The 17,780-nt window shown below is 32.3% G+C and overlaps 1 protein-coding gene across 1 annotated transcript; it reads left to right on the forward strand.

The window, feature by feature from the left end:
- Positions 1-1,618: 1,618 nt before the first annotated feature.
- Positions 1,619-13,662, forward strand: LOC137835005 (ubiquitin carboxyl-terminal hydrolase 25). The gene is given in 11 exon segments (XM_068643299.1): positions 1,619-2,094; positions 2,191-2,659; positions 2,960-3,035; positions 3,133-3,225; positions 6,340-6,426; positions 6,530-7,305; positions 8,318-8,443; positions 12,361-12,455; positions 12,458-12,503; positions 13,278-13,396; positions 13,481-13,662. Coding segments are annotated over 11 exon segments (2,229 nt in total). The 5' UTR covers positions 1,619-1,919; the 3' UTR covers positions 13,648-13,662.
- The last annotated feature ends 4,118 nt before the right edge of the window (positions 13,663-17,780 follow it).

The following is a 17,780-nucleotide window of genomic DNA, read 5'->3' on the forward strand; positions in this document are numbered from 1 at the left end:
TCATAAATTTCCCTTATTTTATATTTCTTTAAATTTTTCTCTCCTTAAGCTAGATGTATTTTAAAATAATTATTTCTTCAAATATTTTCGTCCTTTAAAATAATATATTACATAAACTTATTTTTTAAAATTAACAGTTTTACAACTCAATTAATTCAATTATATCACATACATTGCATTCCTTTTTTACAATATTTTATTTCCTTTTTTTCAATTTTTTTCTTGTTTAAGTTTTTTTCTAATTTATAATTGTTTAAATCATATCTATTTCTATATATTTTTTTATCTAATTTTTACCTGTCTAAATAATTAAATCCTACACACTTATTAAATATAATTAATTTCTTCAATTTTTTAAAATAAATTACAATTTCCCCCCTAAATATTTCTTTTCAATTCATTATTCTTTATATATATATATTTTTTTTGTATAATGTTCCCCTTCCCATTATTTTAAATTGAAAAAGTAAAAGAAATAACAAGCTACCTCAAAACCAGGTGGTATTCCGACCAAATATGCGCTAATCACAGGTCAGAATTCAGCTATCCAAAAACCAAATTCTAACCTCCATCCAAAACCGTGCTACCCCAATAAATATAGTCCAAAGTGTGCTATTAAAAAGAAAAAACAGTGCCATGTCACTAAAATTTCACAGAAAGACAAGTGAGAAGAGGCATGCCCCATTGCTGTAGGGCACTTGGTAGGATGTTACTCATTTGGTGAGAAAAACAATACAAGTTTTACTCAAAATTAATGAAAGTGCTAAAAAATATTATTAGTGAACTAGAATATAAAAAAATGAAAAGTTAATTAAAAAGTATAACGATAAATTTTTTATGATTTTTAATGCCATTCTAACAATTCAATTTTTTTTTTAATAAGTACATTCAAGAGTCAAGTTAAAGAGATTCAAAATTTATTTTTACATTATATTATAACTTTTAATATTCACTATTAATGAAAATGTTCATCTTTATTAATGCGTGTTGTGTATTTTATTTTGAATTATTTATTCATTTTAAATAATATATCGTAATTTTAATGTCTACCTTTTTTTAATTTAAAATTTTGATTTATCATATGAAATCAATTTTTTTTTAACTTAGATTTTTTTTTTTTGTATTTTAATCAAAGTTTAAATCTTGGAGACATCTAATTGTAAACGAAGACGAGTCTCAATTAATATTTACTTCACACTTCTCTCTTAAATTTTATCCTTTTTTTTTTCTTTCTCTTTAACCTCATAAACATATATTATTTCTAACAAAAAATTATATTATTATGTTTTAGTTATTATTTTTACATTTAAATTTAAAATCACTACTATTATTCTCTTTATACATTAATTATTTAAGGATAATTTTAAAATTATTTATCACTATTGCAGAAAAATTAGCACTGCTTCATTAACCAATTTCTTTTAGTAAAAAAGAGTAAATTAGTATTACTATTTTATATTTAAGGACAGAGAATAATTCCAAACACTGTGATAAGTTTATTAACTTTTAATATAACTATATTAAAAAATTACCTATAAGTTTGAAATATATGAAAAATGAAACTTGAAGCAACTTAAAAAAAAATGAAACTCAAGAATTTCCCATTCATTCATTTCTTGTGTACTACTTGAATACAACCAGCAAGCATGGCTTAGTTCTCACTATTCACTCGCGAACACTATTTTCTTTTCCGCAATATTATTTCCTTCTCGCTCGGTACCAAAGAAGTCGCTAGAAGAATTAAAGAAAAAAGAGAAATAAAACAGCTAACAACCGAAGAGAGGGAAACGAAAACTGAACCGAACCCCGCGAAGAGAGAGAGATATGCGATTGCGGTGGCGGCGGCGGTGGTCAGGGTTGTTGAGTCCCCAATCGACGGCCAATGCAGCGGTTCGTTGTGACGGCGGACGGCGGCGTTGATGGCCCTGCAGATGACTTGGCAGCCGAGTCTCCTGAGTCAGAAACGCAAAACCGGTCCTCCTATAGGGCTTCGTAACCTAGGCAACTCGTGCTACCTCAACAGCGTCCTCCAGTGCCTTACCTACACTCCTCCCCTCGCCAATTTCTGCCTCACTCTCCAACACTCTTCTCTCTGTAACCGGCTATTCAATTCTCGTTATTCTTTCATTTTTAGTTTAATTTCTGCGCCTTGACCTAATTCTTGCGTTCCGTTTCGAATTTTGAATTCAGGTGATTTCTCTGCGTCCTCGTGTCCGTTCTGTATACTGGAGAAGCAGATTGCGCGTTCACTGAAATTGGATCTCTCGCACGACGCGCCTTCTAAGATCCAGAGCTGTATCCGGATCTTCGCGGAGCACTTCCGTTGTGGCCGCCAGGAGGACGCGCACGAGTTCCTCCGCTACGTAATCGACGCCTGCCACAATACCTGCCTCCGCCTCAAGAAGCTCCGCCGCAAAGGCGGAGACGCTAATGGCGGCGGCGGTGGAGACGGTGGCGGGAGTACGGTTGTGAAGGAGATTTTCGGTGGCGCCTTGCAGAGCCAGGTGAAGTGTCTGTGCTGTGGATACGAGTCGAATAAGGTTGATGAGATAATGGATATTAGTCTTGATGTTTTCCATAGTAACTCTCTTAAAGACTCCATGCAAAAGTTCTTTCAGCCTGAGGTTTTAGATGGCAACAATAAGTACAAGTGTGATAGGTAAGTTACCGGGTGGTACAAGTGCGTGAGTATATTTTTTGATTTTTAAATATATGTTTGGACAAAAACTTATAGTTCCTTAGGTCTTGCGTGTTTTGTTCTCCAATGAGAATTGCAGTTTCACTTCAACAATAGGCATAATTCTTTAATGCAAACCTTTATTATGTGACATGAGATAGAACTATAGTTCTGATTGGAAAACAACTATCGAATTGGATGTGAGTTTTGTCCTATTTGTTTTGTATGCGTTTGTGGGTTTTAATTGTTGAAAGGATGATACTGTGAATGATTGATGTTCAGTTGTAAGAAATTGGTGGCGGCTAAGAAGCAAATGTCCGTACTTCAAGCACCCAACATCCTTGTGATACAACTAAAGGTTAGTTATATGTATATATTTAGTTTTTTTTGGTTGTTAAGATCGGTGGTGGCCTGGGATTTTGAAGGATAGTGTGTTGATGAAATTTGGATTGTAGAGATTTGAGGGCATATTGGGTGGCAAGATTGACAAGGCTGTTGCATTTGAAGAGGTTTTGGTCCTTTCTAGCTTCATGTGCAAAGCAAGCCAGGTATGTTTGGTTTTGTTTTGAACTAGTTACCACTACAAAAGGGTGTGTTAGTTTTTTCATGTGGAAGCACTCGTTGGCATCATTTAGGAAGTGTAGTCACTTTAATAGTAGTCGTGTCTTTATCATACCAGCATTTGCTTTGGACAATAATCAGAAATATATTTTATACTTCTTCACTAATATAGATGGAAATATGACAATAATTAGGCGAATAATAGCATTTTATTTTGTCTGCAATGTCTCATTCTCACCAGAAAACATTTGTTTTCCTTTTTAATTTAATTTTTGTTTTTTATTGCTTTTGTACGTTGTTTATAGTGTAGTTGTATTTATAGTTGAGTTGTATTTATAATTTTTAAGATTTACTGTATAGTCTTGTGTGAGCCTGTCATGTTGTTCCATGCTTTCTAGGACATTATACAAAGTGTGTAATCCATTGTAATGGTCTCCCAAAATTTGTTTTCTCACTCAACCAAAATGGCCACAATATTGGACGGGAAATTTTTTCAACCGAAGTCTTCCAATGATTTGCTATGTTTACTTATGCTAGAGAGTAAACGTTTCTATCATAGGGAAGAGCCACATGGACTAGTGATACAGGCAATAAGCCAAAATAGTGTGGGCAACCTTGAGAGTTAGTTTTTGAGGTTGAGTGAGACTTAAACCAAAATTATAATATGGTATAGGAGCCTATCCTAGAGCCATTGTTGAGCTACCTACATTTGCCATGATTTAGGTTGGAGTGTTGGAGAGCTGCTTTAATTGTGAAAAACCCTTGGTTCATCCTAGTTGTGACTTCTTTGGACTGCCTTATTGTAACATTGAATGGGGTGTGTCTAGTGTTCGCAGTCATGGCAGCAATAGCTAGAGATGTCTTAATAAAAGTTATAAAGCTTGGGAAATATCAACATTCAAACCAATTTTATGGTTTAGAGTTGGAGTCTTTGTCCTAATTTTTAAGATGGTATCAAAGCCAATCATAGATCTATTGTAGGGTCATTTGAATTGGTAGTTGCTGTGCTCTAGACTTATAGCTCTGGGCGTGAGAGGGGGAGTGCGTTTGGAAAGCCACCTGAGTTGCTACCACTCATAGGCTGGAGAGGGCTACCTTGGAAGGTTGACTACTTGAATTTAGAGAATGACCAAAAACCACTGAGTATACCTCCACTTATGTATTATATATATACATATGTATATATAATGAAAAAATGAGAATGAGACTAGGAAAAGGCTACAACCTATGACTCTTACTTGTAAGCTAGAAATATTCAAAAGGGTACAAAAATAATAAACAATTATGGGTAAATAGTTCATTTAGTACAATAATTATTGATATATTTTGTTTTTAGTACAATAAGAATTTTTTTTACAGTATTATGGTATGTTGCCCATGCAAGTCCTTATGTGGCCTTAAGAAATCACTTTGTGCATGGTTTCAACGGTTTTGGACTGTCATCCAATAGCTTGGAATGATACAAAATGATGTTGATAATTTTCTATTTTATTGTCATTCTCCCCAATGATGTGTCTATCTCATTGTATATTTGGACAACATTGTTATCACAAGCAGTGGTAAAGAGAGTATTGGACACTTGAGGGTATTTCCTTGGTATAGAAGTTGCATAGTCCAAGGATGATTTGATCCTATCTCAAAGAAAACATGCACTGAACATTCTAGAAGAAACAAGGATGTTAAATACTAATAAGCCTATAGACACACCAATGGATTTGAGTGTAAAACTAGTACCTAATCAAGGAGAATCGCATTTTATTTCGAGAGGAATAAAAGGTTAGTTGGTAAGCTAAATTACCTCATTGTGACTCATCCTAGCATCACCTTTGTCGTGAACGTAGTAAGTCAATTTTTAAATTCTCCTTGTCATGACCATTGGGATGCAGTCATATTAGTTATAAAGTATATTAAGAATTCTCTAGGAAAAGACATCATTTATGAAGATAAGAAAATACTCAAATTGTTGGGTATTTTGATGTTAACTTGGTAGGGTTACGAAGCGATAGACACTCCACTTCAGGTTACTATGTTCTTGTTGGACGTAATTTAATATCGTGGAAAAGTAAGAAACAAAATGTTGGGATAAGGTCAAGTGGAAAAACAGAATATAGGGCAATGACAAAAGTCACGTGTTGGCTCATATGACTAAAACAACTACCCAAATATCTTAAATTTTAAGAAAGTTCTGAAATGCACCTTATATGTTACAATAGAACAACATTACACATTATCTTTAATCATGTCTTTCATGAGAGTACAAAACATATCGAGATACAATGCTATTTCATAAGCAAAAAACTGGAGTCTGGAAATATCACCACTAGATTTGTGAACTTTAGTGAACTATTGGTTGACATATTCATCAATTCTCTAAGAGGACTGAGAATTGATCATATTTGTAGCAAGCTGGACACATACATATTATAAGTTATAACTTATGGAGGAGTGTACTACTTAAAGGAATAAGGAGCAAATTCTATATAATCAAGAATGTATAGATTGTGTATGTATTAGTAGGAATGCTTTTACTTATTCCTTATCATATCTTTATTATCATTCATATCAAATTTCTTTCTTTATTTTTTTGATCCATTTTCTCAATATAAATAAAGTATGTGTTGTCTCAGAAACACACGGTATCAACTCAATGTCTCTCTTCCCACTAAATTGCTTCTTTACTCAGTTATATTTCATATGGAAGATATGGCATACACAAGGTCTATTTGCTTGTGAGATATAAAAGCTTTGACCTGTTTTCTGACAGTGGGACACGAACAATCCATTATCCTTTGAATATAAAACTCATACATACATTGTGGTAATATTTAATTGCAAAAGGTGTGGCTAATTTAGGACGTTGAACTAAATGGCGAAACATCAAAGAGGCTAAATTACTAATTATTAGTGTGCCACTTACAGTAAAAAAGACATAAATTGCTTGGTGAAGGCCAATAAAGGTTGAACATTCCAACCCAGGTTGGCATCTTTAAGAATAAATGTTGTAACATTGCTAATTTGTAACATTTCTAATATTTCCCTCACCCACACTCACAGTTTTAATATTATTTTTAGCTTCTTTTGTAATGGGCATCATTATGTAGGATCCACAGCCAGAATATAAGCTCTTTGGCACTATTGTGCATTCAGGCTACTCCCCCGAATCTGGTCACTACTATGCTTATATAAAGGTTTGTTAATTTTTAGTTTATCTGTACACAAATTATGTAGCTATTACATCGATTCCTAAATAACTTTTCATTGTGCCAATCTTATTTCCCTTTTTGTTCATAGGATGCAATGGGTCGGTGGTATTGCTGTGATGATTCTAGTGTAACAGTTGCAACCCTGCAAGAAGTTTTGTCAGAAAAGGTTTACATTCTTTTTTTCTCTCGAACTAATCAAAGGCCAGTGTCAAATAGTATTTCTCTTGCTTCAAACGGTGTAAAACCTCATTCCAATGGGAACCAAGCATCTGAATTCCCAAAGGTTGGTGTACCACTGAAAGCTGTGTATGCAAAGTCAAGTTTTGAGCTATCTCCATGGAAGGATATGCCAAGTGTAGCTAAGAATGCTAAAGTACCTTCCAGCTCACGAGTGAAGTTTGACATTAATGGAAGTTCTACTTCCAAAAGAAGTCCTGCTCCTGTAAATGTGAATGGGAAAGTTGATGTTTCTAGGAATCAGCCTTTATTAATAAATGGACATGTTAAAGATTCAGTTTTTTTGGAAAATGGTAAGAAAGATCCTTCACCATTACCCACCAGGAATGGTATTGACAAAAATAAAGTTGATATTGACAAATTCAAAAGAAAGGAGTCATCACTTACAAATGGTCACGGTGATAATCAGATGGTTGATATTCATTCTGTAAAATCGGATCCCAGGGAAGATACTGATAAAAACAGGGTAATAGCAGGGAAAGGTTCTGACAACTTTAAGCTAGGAAAAAATGGCCTCAGCAATAAACCCAAAATATTGGGGAATAAGAGAAAGGTACATGAGGACCCATGCATTTTACTTGCACATGATGGTCAGTCTCAAGCAAGAGTTCAAGAACTGAAGGACAAGTAAGACAGTTATTTTCAACTCTTTTTTTTAGATTATAGTTCACTGATTTTTTAGATGATTCCTTGCTATGCTTTATGATTCTGATATTTATGTAAATATTGCATCTTAATACTTTTTTGTCTGCGTTTCATATCTTGGATTGAGACTTTTTATTTATGATATCTTACTTTTACTGAGGCTTTGTTTCAATAATCTTGTTGGTGGGGAAGAGAATACCAAATTTTGAATCATACTGATAAGAACCAGGAAAATATGATAGAACAACCTACTCTAATTGTATTAATAAGAGATGTTTCAGCTAGAACCAATGAGATTCTGAACTGGGAATACAATTAGCAATAGCAGAATAACAAAAATGATATAGGGCAATTTATAAAGTGTCCAATTCTCCCCCAAGTCCAATACAATGTCAGCCTCCTCCCGTTTCCCTACATCCTCCTATACTTTCTCTCTCTCTTACTACTTGTGCACACACCCCACACCAGTAATGCCAAGTCATCGATTAGTTAGGCCCCCAATTCTCCTTCCTTATTATGATAAAGTGTGATACCTCTCTTTTGTCTCCTAACACCTTTAGCTTAGTGGTCTTGTCGCTTATATTTTGGTATCCAAGTCTTATAGCATTCCAATTTGTAGGAAACATTTTGCAATTACTAATGTCAATAGATGTTCTTCAAAGTTTTTTCATAGCATAGTTTATCTCTCTTTCCTTCTATCTTCAATATCTGACATGCTAAAAGTATGTTGATCTGTTTATGGTTAATAGATTTATACTGTACTGAAATCTTCATGCTTGTGATTGGTCACACCCAAACTCGATGACTTACAAGTTAGCAAAATATGCCTATTTCCTGTGACAATCAGTTAACATTTATGTACATATTTCCTGTAACAATCAGTTATACAGCTTTCCATTCTGAATTATATTTTATGTGCAAGTCATGCTGTTTTCTTTCTAAAATATTCATTACATGCCTTATTCTGATACCATGTTTTCAAAACATTACTCAGTCTTGGGAAAGAGGTGAAGTCATATTTGATATCATGCGGCTGGACAAATGTGGTCTATGAATTTATGCGTTCTATAAAGAAGTTACGTGTACAAGATGGAAATTTAGAGAATGGAGATGAAACAAGGTACAGTTGATCATATTCTAGATTTCTTTATTCATTGAACCATTGATATTACCCACAAACGTGGCTGTTGCAGAATTTTTGTGAATAATAACACTCACCATTTTAACAAATTACCTTTTAATTACATAAGAGACTGGTTTCCAATTGTGACTATAGAGGCTCGGGGAAGGGATGTAGTGTTCTAAAAATGAAGCTTATTTGTTGTGATGAAGCATTAGAAAAGTATGATTGACCATGAGATGGTAGAGTAAAGAATTGTTTATAACCATAAGGGAGGACTTCATGTATAACCCGGGATTCTACTTTTGAATCAATTTGTTGTAACCTTCATATAAGATTTCTATGGAATTAATGTTGGGTGTATTAATTTTAGAAATATAGAGATATGCATTATAGTTTGAGGAGTTTTAGTTATAAATTAGTTGGTAATGTTGAGAAAGTTAAAACTATGATTCTTTTTGGTTGGGGTGATGTGGGGTGGGGTTGGCATTTGTGGTTAAGTGATTGTGAAGATTTCTTTTTGTTACTAAATACATAGTCATTCTTTCTTTACAATTTTCCCCTCTTTTTGGTTCTTGTTGGTTTGAAAGAATTAATTCTTTGGTTTAAGGGAAGGAATGTAGGAGAATCACATGATACCATTGGGTTCCATAAACAAAATAAAATAAAATAAAATTCTATAGGATATTATTCACCTTGCAATTATTGGAGCTCAAGTGTGTTATAGTTCTATATTGCATTGAAATGGACAAGTTGAGCAATATATATGTTTGGTCCTATCATGTTGGACTGGACTACATTATGGACAATTATCATGGATGACTTGTTATCACAGAACAATTACATAGGAATGTCCACCTTTATATTAAGGTTATCAAGTATGATCTTATTCCATGATTCACACACTTGAGTAAGGGCTCAAAATTCAGCTTTTACACTAGAAAGAGATACTTTATCACGTTTTTGGCTTCTCCACGTCAGTAGACTTTCACGGTCAAATGTATTATTTCCTAAAGAATAATCCTTTGTTAGCTACGTACATGTGTCTTTTTCTTAGATCTTGCATAAATTGACATGTCACAATAACTACTTAAGCAGTGTTTGGTCTTGTGTGATAAATAAATAAGTTTTCCTAGTATAGGAGAGCTCTCTTTACTTCCAATTCTATGATTACGTTCAATAGGAACTCTTGAGGTTCTATGTTTAACTTATATACTGTCATTTGACCCTATCTTTAGTCGATGTAGGAGCTTCAACATACCTCACGCCAAGGACTAGACATCTTGAGTGTGAGACTAACTATTTGTAGGTGGTCCGACAACGACTCAATATTTGGTGACGTAATATTATATACCCAACAAACCTTACTATAATAGACTCTAATATCAACTTGAACCATGTAAGAAAATAAAGAATTATTTTATTGATAAAAATTACACCAATTATATTCTCTTGATCTCTGTTTGCAATAATTAAAATCTTTAAAAAAAGGAAATAAAAATGTGTTGAAATGAATAGGAAGATTCTGAAGATATATATTTTTTAATTACTTTGGTGATATTGAGAATATTTTTTGTCCTAGTAATTTGCTATTTACAATCCATATAATATTTTTGAAAAACCGTAAGCTTCCACTCAAGGAGGGGTTTACAATGTGAAAGAGACATATTTGAGGTTGTTAGAAAAAATAACTTTTAATAGAATTTATTGTAAATGTGTTGTGTACTTTGTACTGTACCTATTTCCTAGATATATCTATCCATATTCTTTTCTCCTCTCTCTCATACATTACATTGTATTTGATATATCAAAAGTTATTATAAATATGAGATCCAAGAGAGGGAAATTCACTTTCTCAAATTCATTTCTAATTTGTTTGTACTGAGCGGGTTGATCCCACTCTGTTTGTCTCTGTCCGTTAAAGGAATTGTCATCCGATCACTATCTGTGCTCGTTTGTCGCTGAAGTTTTGTCCTCTGATGCTTGGGTTCGGTGTTCCTTGAGAAGCATTACCCAATCTCAGTGGTCATGCATCCAAACTCTAACTGACACGCCGTCACCTTCTCTACCAATCTAGGTTCATGCGTCTCATGTGCTGCCTTCTAGAGGTTGGAATCTTTCTGACTCACCACCGTTCAACTTGTTGGAGCATTCTGAGCCCATTTCCATCTTTTGTTTCGGTACCGATGCGAGTCTTCTAGTGTTGATCACAATTTCTCTCACTTTAAGCCTTAGGTTGTATTATGTTCTTTCTCTTTTGCATTGCTGGACTAAACCTTGCCTTTACCTTGTTCAACATGTCTTTAGGAACTATCTGCTCTTTATCCAGGATAACTTTTAAGAAATTAAATGGAAAAAATTACCTATCTTGGTCTGTCTTAGTTGAACTTTGGTTCCTTGGCGTAGGTTTCCATGATCATTTAGAACATGGGAGTTCAATACCTCCATATCAAATTCAACAGTGGAAGAGAACTAATTTTCAGCTTTGTGCTCTTTTGCAATCCGTAGGACCTAATATTTTGACCACTCTTAGGCCATTTAAAACATGTAACTCTTTTTATAAAAAGGTCCAAAATGTTTTTGTGAATGAGAACATCTTTACAATTTGGCTAATCGATTGGCTTTTCTAGTAGTTTGATGATGGCATGCTGTCTTCTATTGTTGAAGCTTAGTCAATTGTTGAGCAATTGAAGATGTTCTTGGAAATTGACTCATTAGATGAGACAACAAAGAAGTTGGATACGTTTAATATGGTTATGATTCTTTGTGCATTGAATCCAGATTTTGATCATGTTAGAGATCACATTTTAACTGGTCAAGAAGTTCCTTCTATGGAAAACTTCACAACACGACTCCTTCGTGTTCCAACTCTTAAAAGAGTAAAAATTTTCAAGAATCCGCTCACTCTTCTGCCATGATTTCTACTTGTGGAAAAGGAAGTCGTGGCACTAAAAGAGTGTGTGGTGGTAGATGATGTCCTCAATGCACGTTGTAAAAGAATGGGCCACCCTCAAGAGAATTGTTACTCTTTACATAGACTTTCTTGACGAGGCATCCGATATTTCCAAATCAAAAGGTTTTGAGCCAAAGTTCTCTAATGAAGTATATCAAGAATATTTAAGGTTGAAATCCAATAACCTAGTCTAATCATCTACAACTCCTATTTTGTCAACAACTTGAATTGAGTCAAAATTCATGAATAATTGACCTAGGTGCATACGATCATATTTATGGCAACATCTCTTTGTTTTATACCTTATTGCTTGGTTCAAATATGCCTGTACATTATTGGGGTGATGTTATCCTAAGTGCCTCTTTTCTCATTAAGAGAACACCTTCTCCAGTTGAAAATAAAGAGTTATATATGCCTAAATAAAGAGTTGTACATGCCTCTGTATTGGTCCAAATATTAATGATCTTTCACAAAAATAAATAAATCATATCACAGCAAAGGAAACACAATATTATCAATGATTCAGGTAAAAAAGATATAAAAAGCTTTAGAACACCTTCAATGTCAAATATAATTTTTTTTATAATTGGATAACTATTAAGAAAGAAATTAGAATTGTATAAATATGAAATCAGAGTACCAAATAATAATAATTGAATAAAAGTCAAATAATTATAGAAAAACTAAATCATCAAATATGTGCTTTAGAACAATTTTATTCATTGAAATTGCAGATTGCATTTCCTGAAATGCAATACATCTATGAACGAAATCGCATAATACTCATTTTAGTCTGATACAATACTCATTCAAGGAGAACTTCTTTCGAGACTTTGTTCTTTAATAATTAATTTGGCAACTAAGAATTGGAAGTTCCCTTTATCATTTCTTAACATATGTACAATGATAATTGTGATTTGACTCGCTGGTTTTAATCCTTGGATGTGCACTACGAGCAATGCAGGAAGTCGTTAATTAGAGATGCGCAGGTAGCTTTCAAATCAAAGATTCCTGAGTCATTGCGAAAGGATATGATTGAACGAATCCAATCCTTTATCCAAGAAAACAATACAGTTTTAAGGACCTTGATCTGAGCATGCGTACGAGGTGAACTATTTGTTTATGCTTATGCAATTTTTCTGTTCTGTAAGTCTTTAAATCAGTTAGTGATTTGATAGTTTCTTTATCATTGTGAAAATATTGCAGCATGTTGATCTTGTCTTGATAGTGAGGCGTGTTGTGTACACACTGTATTACTAATTATTGTAGTGATGGTGGTACCCTTACTGGGATACTAGTTTGGGTTTGTGACATACTAACTCTTTGAGCTAGTTCTGGCGATAGGAGCAGGAGAATATGGAGACTTGTTATCACCGAAGCTTGGCTTTGTTATGCTTCTAGTTCTTTCATGCATATTTGAGCTAGAAGTTCAGATTTCATGTCTTGCCATAAGTTTTCTTTCTCTATATAGGCTGTGAAGTTGTATTGAATCTTGAGGAGAGCATACCAGGAATTATATTCATTATGTACAATCTATTTTTGTCATGTGTACTGGAGCAGAATCTTAATTTTCTATAAAATTGCTCAACAAATTTTGCACCGAAAATTTGGCTGTGCATGACTAGTGATACATGCGCCATCCAAAACTGTATATACTTAAAAACCATAACTTCCTCAAATTGTGAGATTTATGATTCAGTTTTGATGAACAACAGCAACTAAGTAACTTGGTTAAAAAATGTCAATATTTTGGTCGACAAAATGAGTCTCCACTCAAATCTTCAAACTCATCCACTCAAAATGAGTCTTCAAACTACTCGTTCATTTCAAAACCTCTAGACTAACTAAAATTTGTCTGCATTCATTGTTCTTGAAATTTAGAGTTTTGCAAGAAGTTGTGCGGCTAAATGATGCAAGTGTGGCTGAAGAAAATGAAGATAAAAAGGTAAGCAATCATGGTGACGTTTGTTGTCCAAAAAAGCGACATTTCTGTAAAATATGTAAGGCTCTTTCTTTCTGTACTCATGATTACTAGGTGCACCTCCATGTTAACAGAAAAACTAAAATATCTTTCTTTCTTGCAGCATGCTGTCTTCATGATTACAATTACAAACATTGTTGTTACTGTGTTTTCTTTTTCTCTTTTGTACCTCCACTGCACTTACACTGCCATTCTAGTCAGAGAGAACTTTTGCGGCAATCAGATATCAATCAATCAAACAAAGTTTCTTTACTAAAATATAATGTCTGAAATATAAGAGGGACGACACCTATTAATTGAGTATCGTGTGATTAGATTAAGGAAAGGAAATTCAAATTTAAACTAAGCATGGTTAACTCTCTAATCTTATGTCACTAATCATAGATCTAGAGTATAATTTTAAATGTCCTTAAATATGAGAAGTGTGACTTTAAGTATGCCGCTCAATAAGGTTTCTAGAAGCTAGAGTTCTGCCTCCTACTTTAGGCCACAAGGAAGTCCAATTTATTACATTCAAACCTTACTCTAAAGAAATACAAAATATAGAAAACACTTGATGTAAAGGTTCTATTCACTGTGTCCTGATAATCCTTTTGAGGAATGGCAGATCCTAATTCAGTAGTCCTGTGTTATTGGTCATCCTCTTAAAAAGCTGGTTGGTTATTATATCATCCATGATTTCATCTATATTTAAAAATAAAAATAATTTGTTAAACAATTTGATTGGATTTTAAATTAAAATTCATATTTTCAAAATGAAGATATTTTTAAGTATTTATAAATTTATTTTATATGGGTTTTAAAATTAAATTATTTTCAAAATCAGTTTTAAATCAAAAGTATTTTTACAACTATATATTTTCTAAAAAGTAATATTTAGAACGGAAACTTGTTGAAGTCTTTCATATTTTATAAAATATGTATTTAGTTAATAATTTTAAAAATAAATTAGATTATGATATATGGGACAAACTTTCTATAGAATTAGATATAGGGATGTGAATGGGTAAGTGTGAGAAATTTTCACAGTAGAAATTCCGACTGTTTATTCCTTCCTGCACCTCCATACCTTCTTCTCTCACCTCCATAAATTTTCGTATTTTCAAAAATGTTCCTCTGTAATATTCTGGATTAATCTGGAAATCATTTTTCAAATTTGTAATTAGCTTCCGGATTACATAATCTAGAAGCCTTTTTTCATATGCATGATTACTTTTCGAATTATATAATCTGGAAGTTTTTTTTAGTTTCTGGATTATGTAATCTGGATGTCTTTTTTCAAATGTATTTTTGGATTATATAATCTGTAAGCTACTGTATGGAGGTGGTATGAGAAAGATAAAAATGTATTTTCATGTTTTGTATGGAGGTGACAGAAAAAGATATGGAGGTGCAAGGAGAAACCGTAAAAAATAACAAGCATGAAACTTTGGTATGATCACTATGCTCATTGAGTATATCAATTACTCTTTTAAATATTAATTAAATTTTTTACAATAAAAAAAATGAAAAATGATATTTTTAAGATTAAATGTCAAAAGTATACACATTTTTATTTATTTATAAGGAAAAAATAATAATTACATATATGAAATCAAAGTATGAAAATGTTTACTTGATTCAAGACTTAAAATTAGAATCAAACATTTTCATGTGAAAAAAATAAACTAATAAAAAAATTAAAAAGAAGTAGAAATAATAGTTTTATAAATTATTTAATTAAATGTTATTGAGGTGTGTGTTTCTTGAAATGAAATACACAATTTAAATGAAACTCTCACAAAAAAAAATGTGTAGTCAAAATTGTTATAAGAGAAAAAATACATTAGAGATTCAAGTGAACTTTGTAGATATTGAACAAACCGAACAATTAAAAGAGAGAGAGAATGGAAATTTTGTAAAAAAAAATAAAGAAAGGTTTTTCAAATGAAATAAAACTAAGGACCAAAGACAATAGTGAAGATATACTTTTTTAGGTTAATAAACTATGAGTGTTTTAATAACTTTAAAATGGAACAAATGTAAAGACGAATAGGGATGAAATGGAGACGAGGATGGAGAAGATATGTTCATACCCATCCCTATTCCCTTATCCAATCTAAAAAATTGAATATTATCTATATTCACACCAATACTCTCTTAATGCAAGAACTTTCTCATCAAGAACAATTCAAACAATACACATTGGGAATGACTTATTTTCCATTCCTTAATGTCATTTAATTTATTTTAAGTTACACACTACTCATATTTATTTTTATCTTTAGTTATGTATTGGTCCTATTTATTTACATTTATGTTATTTATTTTATCTTCAATTATTCACTAGTCATATTACATATTATTTATTTATGTTTATGTCATTTAATTTATTTTCAGATACACATTGGTCCTGTTTATTATTTATTTATTTATATTTAAGTAATTTAATTTCTCTAGTTATACACTGGTCCTATTTTTAGTTTATATTTTTCTTGTTATTTTATTTTTCTATAATATAGTGTTTTATATCTAATTATATCTTGCTTTAATTATTATTTTATTTTTTTATAATTATCTTTTTGATCTTTACATTTAAGGTTAATATTCAATTTATTACAGTGATTTTAAAAAAATCAATCAGGTCCTTTCTGTATGCAATCAGGTCCCAAAGTTTTAAAAAAAGTATGCAATTTGGTCCTTTCTGTTAAATTTCCACAAACAACATTAACTTCTGATGATGTGACATATAAAGTGTCACTGTTATTCAAAGGTGGAGTATGATTAGGGACACATGGGACAAATTTTTAATATGTCATTATCTGACACGAAAATTCTATGTTTGATGATTTAGTCTTAAACAAATTGAATTTGGGAAAAGGAAATTAATGATTCAATTGCAATTAGTAATTTGTTGATTTTGAATTTAATGGCTTCAAAATGAACCAACCCCTCAAGTTTAATATTCCATCATTTAATCTTCGATGGAGTCATCGTTTCTAGGCTCAAATGACCTATACGACCAAAATGACAACACATCGCCCTTCCAACATTGTCTTGCTATCGCTGATACTTCAACGGAATCTTTTACTGATGCTTCTATTCTTTTCGACCTCAACCCTCCCTTTTCATCTTTGACGACCACAATTTGTTGCCATTTCACCTGCCATCATTCTTTGGCTTGGGAACCCACAAGTTTCGAAGACACTTCGAAAGAAAACAAAGATTCCCTCGATTTGAAAAAAATAAATTCGTCCCTCTCCACCTCCAAACGTTGCCATCAAAGAGGGTGGAGAGGAATCAACATTAACCGCCAACGAGAAGGACGATGTCCCTCTCCATGTTTTTTATGGACCATTTTGGAGCATTTAAAAAGGTAAATGGTTTGTTGGTGGACATTTTAGGTAGTGTTGTGTGGTATTTATGGCTGCAATCACTGACTGCAATTAAACCATTGATCTCCTTTTCCCAATTTCATATCAAAAGCAGAATTTCCATGTCGATATATTGAAAATTTGTCCCATGTGTCCCTAAGTGTTAAGTTCACAAGTGCATACCAATAGTTAATGTCGTTGGTGGAACAAAATAACATACTTTTAAAAATTCTTGGGACCAAATTGATTTTTTTAAAATCACTATAGTAAATTGAATATTGATCCTAAATGTAGGGACCAAATAGGTAATTATATTTTTCTTTTAATATTTTTTAAAATATTTTATTTTTTAAAATATTTTATTTTTTAAAATATTTTATTTTTTAAAATATTTTATTTTTTAAAATATTTTATTTTTATAATTTAAAGAAATATGTCAAGTAATAATTAAAAAAAACTAAAAGTAATTACTGTTTTTATTTAATGAGTTTGGATAAAAGTTACCTATATGATTTATTATTATTTTAAACTTTCCTCACACACTCACTCTAATATACCTCAATCCATACACTTACCTTCTTCACACTTTCCTCTCAAATCCTCATTCCTCAAATCCTCACAGTTCCACTCCTCAATCCAAATACAACATTATGGAGAGTCTGATTAGCATTTTCCCTTTGATGTGCATGCTAAGTTTAGTTATTGTTAATGAGATGGAGCGAGTTGAGATGGATTGGGAGAGATTTTGAGGAAGTCAAGTATACATCAAGTTGAATTCTTTGAAGGATGGTAGCTGATCTTATGTAGGTACAATTGTCTTCAGAATGGGGTTGAATGGAGTTTGAACTCAATTAAACTTTTTATTAGTCACTATAAAAAACAAATTATAAGAGATAAGGGATAGAAAATTATACACATATTTATACTAGTCACCTCAAACACTAGGGTTACATCTAGTCCCGTTAAGCTTTTCGCTTAAGAGCCTTAAGTATTATAAACCTCTCCAGGTAATAAGTATTCTTTAGCTCTCAAGGTACACAAATATTCTCC

The sequence above is a fragment of the Phaseolus vulgaris genome, chromosome 5 (assembly GCF_000499845.2).
Source record: "Phaseolus vulgaris cultivar G19833 chromosome 5, P. vulgaris v2.0, whole genome shotgun sequence".
In the NCBI taxonomy this organism is placed as follows: Eukaryota; Viridiplantae; Streptophyta; class Magnoliopsida; order Fabales; family Fabaceae; genus Phaseolus; species Phaseolus vulgaris.